Source organism: Lipotes vexillifer, unplaced genomic scaffold (genome assembly GCF_000442215.2).
Source record: "Lipotes vexillifer unplaced genomic scaffold, Lipotes_vexillifer_v1.1 scaffold1008, whole genome shotgun sequence".
NCBI classification, from domain to species: Eukaryota; Metazoa; Chordata; class Mammalia; order Artiodactyla; family Lipotidae; genus Lipotes; species Lipotes vexillifer.
Genome location: NW_006772616.1, coordinates 3,873,106 through 3,883,123, shown reverse-complemented (window position 1 = coordinate 3,883,123; position 10,018 = coordinate 3,873,106). Strand labels below are relative to the sequence as shown.

The 10,018-nt window shown below is 45.4% G+C and overlaps 1 protein-coding gene across 1 annotated transcript in view; it reads right to left on the bottom strand.

The window, feature by feature from the left end:
• The window catches only part of GXYLT2 (glucoside xylosyltransferase 2), a 76,796-nt gene extending 70,344 nt beyond the window's left edge, over nucleotides 1–6,452 (bottom strand). Inside the window, exon 1 of the mRNA XM_007447668.1 lies at nucleotides 6,178–6,452. Coding sequence (XP_007447730.1) covers nucleotides 6,178–6,452 — 275 coding nt within the window. The remainder of the gene's footprint in view (nucleotides 1–6,177) is intronic.
• Nucleotides 6,453–10,018: the final 3,566 nt, after the last annotated feature.

Sequence of the window (10,018 nt, the reverse complement as noted above, 5' to 3'; positions counted from 1 at the left end):
AAAGAGTAAGTCTAGAGTGGAGAAAGCTGACAAACACTAGCTCAGCCAGTGGCTAAGGTCAACGTTAAATCATGTCAATAGTATACACACTTGATAGGATGTGATGAAAATGGCACTTTACCTCTATGGTCTTCCTCCAGATAACCCATAACCCCAGTTATCACCATGAGTAAAACACCAGACACATTCCAACAGCGGAGTATCTTATAAAATATCTGACCAGTGCTCTCCAAAACTCGCAAGGTCATCAAAAACAAGGGAAGTCTGAGAAACTGTCACAGCCAAGGGGAGCTTAAAGAGACATGACAACTAAATGTACTGTGGTGTCATGGATAGAATCCTGGAACAGAAAAAGAGCACTAAGTAAAAACTAAGGAAATCTAAATACATTAAACATTAGTAATAATGTATCACTATTACTTGATAAATGATAACAAATGTATTAAACCAGTGTAAGATTTTAATCAGAGAGGAAATTGGGTACAGGGTATATGGTAACTCTCTGTACTACATACTCCCCAATTTTTCCACAAATTTGTTCTAAAAAATAAAACCTCTTAAAAAGAAAAACATTCCCTCTCTTGGAAGAATCTTACTATTAGAGATCCTTATTATTTTCCTAAAGGGTGTAAGATTGTTTTGAATAGTATTAGATAGCATGTAACTTAATAATATAAGTAAAGTCTTAGTATCAATATAGTGCTGGCACAAGGTGGGGGTTGCTGCATTTACTCATTCATTAGTTCATTTGACAAATATTTATTGAGTACCTACTGTGAAATCATCTCTGTTCTAGGTGCCAGTGGTACATTGATTAATAAGACATGAAGTGTGCATGAAGAGGGGAGGAGCAAACAAAGTAGGATTTTCATACAATGATGAGTGCTATTTAAAAAAAATACGAAATAAGAGTAAGGAGGTCGAAGATGATGGGCAGCGTCCTTTTTTCTAGGGCAGCTGGGAAGATCCCGCTGAGGACAGAATCTGAAAGCAGAGCTGAAAGAAATGAGGGAGCTAGCCACACAAGGATGTGAGCAAAGAACATTCCACCACAGGAAAAAGTAAACAGTGCTGGGGTAGGAATGAGTGCATTTGAAGGCCAGTGTGGCTGAAGCAGAGTGAGTGAAGTGGGGAAGGGCAGGACATGAGATCAGAGAGCTAAATGGGTTGAAATCAAACAAGGGTTCAAAGGCCACATTAAGAAACTGAATTTTACTCTGTATGATGGGAAGTTAGGCACTGGAACCAGCAAAGTGACCCAGTTACATATTTAAGATTATCCCAGCAGCTGTATGGAAAATGGACTGTAGAGGGCGCTAGAGTGGAAACCCCAAGCCAGAGAGAAGCTACTGGAGCCCATGTGTCAAACTATGGTGTTTAGCTCAGTGGTAGCGTGGAAGTGGTAGATATAGTGGGATTGGGGTTATATTTGGGGATAAAACCAAGAGGGCTTATTAACTGAATACACAGGGTGAAAAGAGGGGTCTCATGGACCAATCAACAAAAATGAATTGGACAAGAATCAGGACTCACAGTGACAAAATATCATAGATGGTCCCCAAGATCTAGAGATCTGTAATGTGCTCTGGGGCGACCAGCTAATTATAGGATGGCCACAGACTTGGCATTTTGCTGTATAACATCATCCCTCTTTAGTGAGACATTTATTCAGGCTTGAACCCTCTAAGAAGACTTATCTCAGAGGCCAAAGAGAACTGCAGGAAGTGCTGTCTCCTGATGAGCAAATACGCACGCTTCCTCTCGGGGCAGCTCTAGAGGCTGCCAAGTGTGTAATGTGTTTCTGTATTGTCTCCCCTCCCCCAAATTCTGGGAGGGAAGCAACTCCATTCACCATTGCACACTGAGTACCTGCCCCAGGATACATGTGCAATAAACATTTGCTAAATGATTGTGGAATAAAATGACAGCGGTAGCCTAAGTCTCCCTTAGAAGCCATATTTTAAGAGAAAACAGCAATAGCCAGGCTAACACAGAGACAAAGAATAAAGTTCAGGAGGGGGTTGAGGCTGACTAATCAGTTGGAGCTCTAGGCTAGAGCCAGTAAATGAGAAAGAGTGATTTTGCAAGAGATGGCACAAAGGGCTAAGCAACAGTCATTGATGGGATTTTGCAGCTGAACTTGTTGATCTCATCATGGGACCATCAAATGTCAGAGCTGGAAGAGATCCTAGAAAACTTGTAGATCGACCCACACGTTTACAGATAAGCAAATTAGGGTGAAATGGCTCAGGACTAGAACCCAATCCTCTGGACTCCAGATGCCAAATTCTTTTTCCTATCACACAGATGGGCAGTTATACTGAACTTCCTCTTCCGTATGTAGGCTTAAAGAGGAGTTTTCAGAAGCAAGCTGGAGAGAGAGTCTTCTGAAACCCAAAGTCTATACGAATATAAAATTCTCATTTTAGAATGCAGTTTCATGAAGAATAAATGATCCCTCTTGATAAACTTTTCCCCTTATCATTCAAAGAAAATAAGGCAGCCCATCATGGTTCCCTTTTTGACATGGCTGCCAGGAAGATTAGAGCTAACTTTTTCTTTTTCTAATAAATTTATTTATTTATTTAATTTTTGGCTGCGTTGGGTCTTCGCTGCTGCACGTGGACTTTCTCTAGTTGCAGTGAGCGGGGGCTACTCTGCGTGGCGGGGCGCAGGTTTCTCATTGTGGTGGCTTCTCTTGTTGCAGAGCACAGGCTCTAGGCACACGGGCTTCAGTAGCTGTGGCTCGCAAGCTCTAGAGCGCAGGCTCAGTAGTTGTGGCGCACGGGCTTAGTTGCTCCACGGCGTGTGGGATCTTCCCGGACCAGGGCTCAAACCCGTGTCCCCTGCACTGGCAGGCGGATTCTTAACCACTGCGCCACCAGGGAAGCCCCGTTAGAGCTAAATTGAACACTTAATCCTCATAACAACAGTGGCCTCAGTGGTTAAGAATATGCCTGCCAATGCAGGGGACATGGGTTCGAGCCCTGGGCCGGGAAGATCCCACATGCCACGGAGCAACTAAGCCCGTGCGCCACAACTACTGAAGCCCGCACGCCTAGAGCCCGTGCTCCGCAACTAGAGAAGCCACCACAATGAGAAGCCCACGCACTTCAACAAAGAGCAGCCCCTGCTCACCGCAAGTAGAGAAAGCCCGCGTGCAGCAATGAAGACCCAACGCAGCAAAAATTAAAAACAAACAGAATTCAGATTTGGAAAAATTAGTAATTAAAAACAAAAACAAAAACAGTGGCCTTAGTTTTTGACAAAGAGTACTTCCTTCCCACTCCTCTTTATGACTTTTCATGTTTCATAAGTATTTCAATGGCCTTATTGTATATGTCTCTGTTACTGTTAGACGTCTCAAATTTGTTTTGGAAGTCAGCCAGGTCTAAATCACCAAAAAAAAACAAAATAGAAGGAAGATTTCATTTCTCTTGTGCACTGGAACGGCTACTTATAGTGTGGTGTACGTTTTCAGATCCCACCCTTGACCTAAAACTCAGACATTACCTCCTGGCTTTATATTTATAGAAAGGAGAGCCCACCACAGGACAGACTGCATACAAATGACTAGTTATAAAATTGTAGGGTCTGCCTGCTAACTAGGCAAGTCCCTGGAAACTTCTCCGAAATGAAAACAAGATGTGGAAGGAGAGTGCCATGCTTGCTGTGCTGACGTGGCAGGACTTCACTTACACCAGGACCCCGGGGGGAGCAGTGCAGCCTGGCCTAAGGATGGTCAGCAGGTGGTGGACTGGGTCCCATCCAGCTCCACGCTTGCTGCCGACTACTCCCCAGGTTCGAGATACAAGATCACCGTAGCCTTCGTCTCTTCTGGATTCTAGCCATGTAAAGAGATTAAAGTGCTCATTTTCTGAAAACATGAGGCTTTCTTTTCCCTCCCTAAAATGAAATTCCTCCTAAACCACAAAAATTTAACCCAGGCAGGATTAGGAAAGCAACAAAGGCGTCCATGCAGAGATCTTTCCTCCTGCTCCCTTAGTGCTCTGTCGCTGTTTCTGTCCAGGTAGCAAAAGAAACATTAATAAGTCCCTGAAAATGTCAACATCGCCAGAGGACGCTAGACTTTCATGTTTATGCATTCGAGCCTGAGACTTCCTGTGGCTTTTTTTTGTTTTTTCCTCTTTCCTGAGTTTGAAAATTTTGTTCTTTATTCTTATGGTGTTGCCCATGATTTCCATGATAATCTAAGAGATACGTTTAGAAGAAAAATGGCTTCAGGAGACACTGTTGCTCATGGAAATAGTCCTTCCCGAAAACAACCATTTGGATTCTGTTCATGATCTCTTCCGAGTCAGAGCCAATTTGTTCAGACAGAGACAAGAAAATGCTGCCCCAATGTTCCCAACACCTTGAAGGATGAAGACAGTTCCAAAAATCTATGATGTTTCTTCAGAAAAATTTCAGGAAAATTATGAATGCAGGCAAGCCTAGTGTATGACGCCTATATTAGTACGAAAGGGCTCAACCTGTACCAGGACTGCTGGGATCTGTATCCTCATCATGGAACCTTGGACAAATTGCTAAACCTTGTGTAATATTTTCCTCATCTGTAAAATGGAGAAAATATTAGTGCTTAATCAGTGCTTACTTCACAGAGCAGGCTCTCAAAGTTTGGTGTGCATCAGAAACAAGAGGAGGGCTTGTTAAAACATATACTACTGAACTCAACCTCTTGATTTTTGATTTCGTGAGCCTGGGTGGAAGAGGGGAGGGGTGAGACTCAGCATTTCCAACAAAGCCCCAGGTAACTCTGGTGCTGCTGGTTCAAAGAGAACTCCAAGAGAACCACTATCTAGGGTTATGGTGCAGATGGCATAGTTAATGAACATAACCTAAGTGTTAATAATGACTATTTTAATGTACTGTGGTTAACACTATGCCTCGTAAAAAGTTAGCTGTGATAAATGGTGTCCATTCTAATTACCTTCCAAGATGTCCCATCAACTTACAAATCTTAGCAACTTTGTAGTTAAACCGTAATAGAATCCATTACAAGAAACCTCAGTACATAAGAGGGAAAACCCTATTAACTTCCTAACAGAAATATCCTTATTTTAAAGAGTGAATACATTCATAAGAGATTGTAAATGGTTCTAAATAGACTTAAAAGCAATTCTATACATCACTGGGGTTTTTTCCCCCTAAAACTTGTCCACACCCATCTGTACATTTCTTACCAGGCAGAAGAGAAACAAAAGCTGACACAGCTACTTACTAGGTTTCCTGACTTTTCTCTCACTTACAGTAAAAACGCCAAACCAAATTTAGTCATTACGGTGAAAAAGAAGTCTTCCACTCGTTTCAAGTAACTAAGGAGCCCAGCAAATGTGGACGTTGCAACTGGCAGTTAGAAACATCAACAGTCTCCAAAGGGTAGAGGAAACAAAGGGCTACAAGACAAGGGGATTTTTTAAAAGCTCTCCACAACAAAGGAAATGAACGCAAATCCCTAACCTGCGGGTGTTCCAGCAACCCTAAGGCCAAAGATGAAAAGTTGTGGCGGGTTAAGCTCTGTGCAGATAAAGAGGATATCAAACAGAATGTCGAAGGCTAAGATGTTTTCCTTGCAGGGCTCTGACCACACATGAGTCTGAAAAAGGAGGAACAGGGAAAGCCCCACGCTTCCAAGGAGAACACTTCTTAGTACACTCAGGTCGAGCGTCTCTTCTGTTCCGAGCACAGGGGGAGATTCGCGGTTCAATGAGAGGCAGCCAGTAGTTAGTAAACATCTAACTTTTCCAACTCAATCAGATCTAAGTTTTTGGTAGAAATTCTCCAGTGAAACATGAGAGTTAGATAAAGCATTCTTAAATCGTGATGGCTTTTGAGAAATTCGACAAAGGGCGCATGTTTGCAAGAATGCAAAACAAACAAAAAAAAAGCCTTTGCCCTGACAGTTAAAATGTACCACGCAGACCACTTTCACCGACACTTATCTTTTCAAAAGGTACGTGATGACCAGCACTGCGCTGTTAACAGGACTCCACAAAGACGGTTTTTCATTTCTAGCGGGGCAAGAAGGAAAAGTGGGCAGCCCGTGGGTGAACCTGGAGTTTGTCGCTCCAGCCCACAGCCTCCCATGGACCGGACACGGGTGGAAGGAGGGAGACACGGGTCCGCGGATGGGATTCTGGGGCTGCCACGACTCACCTCGCCAACTTCTTCAGGCTCGCGGCGCCCCGACGGCTGTCTCGGGGGCGCGGACGCGGAGGCCGGCGCCGGCGAGCGCTCTGGACCGCCCCCGGGAGGGCACCCGGGCCCGGGAGGCGCGCGGGGCCCGGCGCGGGGCGGCGCGGCGGGGCGGACGCGGGGCGAGCGAGCGGCGCGGGGGATGCGGCGCGTCGGGCGCGCAGGGACAGCCCCGCGAGCAGGAGCGCGGCCAGCGCGAGCAGGAGCAGCGCCGCCGCCTTGTTGCGGAGCTTCATGGTGCGGCGCGGCGGCGGCGGCGGCGGCGGCGGCGGCGGCGGCGGCGGCCCCTGGGCGGCTCGGCCCCTCTGCGCATCCCGGCGCGCCGGGCGGCGGCGGCGGCGGCGGCGGCGGGGCGAGGGCGGCGGCGCGCGACTGCCGCCTCCTCAGCCCGCCAGCCGGGGACTGGGGTCCGGGCGGCCGACGGGCGAGCGGGCGCGCGACGGAGGAAGAACAAGGGGAGGGAGGGGGAGGCGTGAGCCGGCCCGAGGAGGGGCAGCCCGCGCCTACCGTACTGTGTGGAGTAGCCGCCCGTTCGTCCGCCCACCCGCCAGCCTCCAGGCGCTCCGTCTTCAGGTAGGGCAGCCTAAAAACCTCTCACCTCCTCATTCATCCATTCATTCACTCATTCATTCATTCGTTCATTCATTCATTGTCTCCCATTCCGTTCCATTCCCTCGTTTACTTCCTCAATTCCGTAACTCATTCACTTACTCTCCCATTCCATCTTCTCTTCATCGGATTCTCTCTTATTCCATGCATTTGCCCCATCATTTACTTTTACCCATCTATCCACGCACTCGTGCACCTACCCATACATCCAATCAGGCAGGGACATCTCTGTCCTGTATTCCCAATGCAGGGCCTGGCACTTGGTAGGTACCTGTAGGATAACCACTCCAGATCCACGTTGTCTAAACAAGCTACAGAGTGAATTCTAGAGTCTGGGTTTGAAATCTGACTCTAACGCTCATGATCTAGGCTAGGTGTTCATGAGCAAGTGGCACAACTTTCTGGAGCCTTAATTTCCTTACATGCAAACTGGGATTGTATTGCTGCTCTCCGCAGAGCCGTTGTGTGGACATTACATTAAACAAAGCATTCGAAGAAACTCACACAGTGCCTGGCTCACAATTGGTGCCCAATAAAAGCTCTGTGATAATTAGTACAATAAAACAGAGCTTGTCATATATACATAAAAGCACATTTTTTCTTTCTGACATAGATTTGATTTAGAGTAATATTCACAAACCAGTGTAGAAATGAATTTTTCTGAGACTTTAACAGCCACAATCACCAGATCAAGTTTCCAGAGTTTCCCCACTCTTCTTCCAGGGCATCCCCAATCATAAATGTGAAGCATGAGGACACCTCCTCTTATTATTCACCATGAACTGACAGCCAGCGTTCTATTAACTCTCTTTTCTGCTTGGCCACGTGACAAGGAACAGCAGTTATGACAATGTCTCTGAGATTCTACAAGATTCCATGTTGCCTTATAAATCGTCTAAAATTCAGTTATATTCCGAATGGTTCTCATATTACCATTACATTTTAATTCTTTGAGATCCCATTGTATTTAAAGTTCTAGGAATGAGAATATTTAAACACCTGGAACCTCTGGCCAAGTAGGCACCTAAGAGGTGGCAGGATGCAGGCTCAAGGTGTGCACAGCAGATGAATGAGCACAAAAAAATCCATCGATTTCCACTGAGAGTGAGGTATCGTCCCGCTAGGATGCATTTGGAATTGTGGGAAGGAACTTTTGGGTTGTCACAATAACTGGCAAGTTCTACTGGCACATACTGGACCTCCCACAATGCTCAGGACACTCCAGCAGCACAAAGAATTGTCCTGGGCCAACTGCCAACACGGGGGCACTGTGGAGAAACACTGGGCTAGGCTAAAGCCTGGTGTTCAGACCTTCCAAGTTTAGAAATGGCCACTATTATGTTAGTATGTGGCCCAGTGAAGCAAGAATTCCCAAACTCTGTCTTGCCACTTCCTCTCTTCCTCAAGGAGACACATGCAATAAGAATAAAATAAGACAAAGTAACACTTGGCTAACAGCTAAGGTTTTGGCCTCAAACACCAAAGTAGAACTTGGAACAACTAGGTTTGACCAGAGGAATCTGTTTTCTTTTACCTTGCTGAAACAAAGGAAAGGCCTGATTTATCTCCTTCCCCTGCATCCAAATTCATGTTTTGGTTATCATTCTGATATCTAACATCATCGAAAAAAGATTCTAGATACCATATCTATGACTCATCCCATTTGTTACTTGGATGTCAAATATACCAAATGCTTGTGTATTTGTCCCCCTACCCCAGAAATCTGTTTCTCCCCTTGTCTAGATACTCAGTTGCTCAAGCCAGAAATTAGGTGGGAACCAACCTTGGTTTCTCTGTTTCCTCTTACCTCCTGTATTAGTTATCTGTTGTTGCATAACAAACTACCCCAAGTGTGGTGGCTTAAGATAATACACATGCAACCTCATGCTTTCTGTGGGTCAAGAATCCAGCATGGTTTAGCTGGGTCCTCTGCTTCACAGGCTCTCAAAAGTCTGTAATCAAAGTGTTGGCCTTGGGGTGGTGGTCTCATCTGAAGGCTCAGCTGGAGAGGGATCTGCTCCCAAGCTCACTCACATGGTTATCGGAAGGGTTTCAGTTCATTGGACTGAACTGAACCCATTCAGTTCATTGTTTCTGGTCCTTGCTGGCTCTTGGTCAGAGGCTGCCCTCAGTACCTTGCTCTATCAGCATAAGTACATCAGAAGAGCCAGAGAGAATGCCATCAAGACAGAGGTAACAGTTTTTTATTATCTATTTTTGGAAGTGACATCCCATCACTGTGCCATCTTCTCCTTGTTGGAAGCAAGGCATTAAATTCATTCGGCGCTCAGGTGGAGAGGATTACACAAGGGCCTGAATACCAGGATTACTGGGAGCTGCTTTAGAAGGCTGCTTCCCTCACCGCCCATACGCAAAGAGTCAGCAAGTTCTGTTGACTCTGCCTCCAAGACATAAGCGGCATCTCTCCACCTCTCTCCTGAATTGTCAATAGTGTTTGCTTGACAAGATCAAACCTTGCCCAATTCCTAATGGCCTTGTTCCCGTAGTATTTCACATAAGTTATTCCTACTCCATCCCCCACGACTCTAAATTATATGAAGTGCCTCTTCTATGGCCTAGAAACTTTCTAATTGATCTCCTTGCTTTTTCCCATGGCTTCTTCCAATCCTTAAACCAGAATAATCTTTTAAAAACATAAACTAGTTCTCCTTTGCTTACAACTCTTCAGGGATGGTAACAAATTTTTAGATCTAATGCCCAAGGCACAATCCATGAAAGAAATGATTGATAAGCTGGATTTTATTATAATTTAAAACTTCTGTTCTGTGAAAGACAAAAGTCAAGAGATTCAGAAGACAAGCTACAGACTGGAAGAAAATATTTGCAAAAGACACATCTGACAAAAGACTGTTACGCAAAACATGCAAAGAACTCTTAAAACTTAACAATAAGAAAACAAACAACCTGATTTAAAAATGGGCCAAAGACCTTAATAGATGCTTCACCACAGGTGATATACAGATGGCCAGTAAGTGAATGAAAAGATGCTCCACGTTCTGTCACCAGGGTGGTCCAGTGGCTAATGCTCTGCGCTCCCAATGCAGGGGGCCCGGGTTCGATCCCTGGTCAGGGAACTAGATCCCACATCCCACAACTAAGAGTTTGCATGCTGCAACTAAAAAAAGATCTTGCATGCCACAGCTAAAGACCCTGCATGCCGCAGTGAAGATCC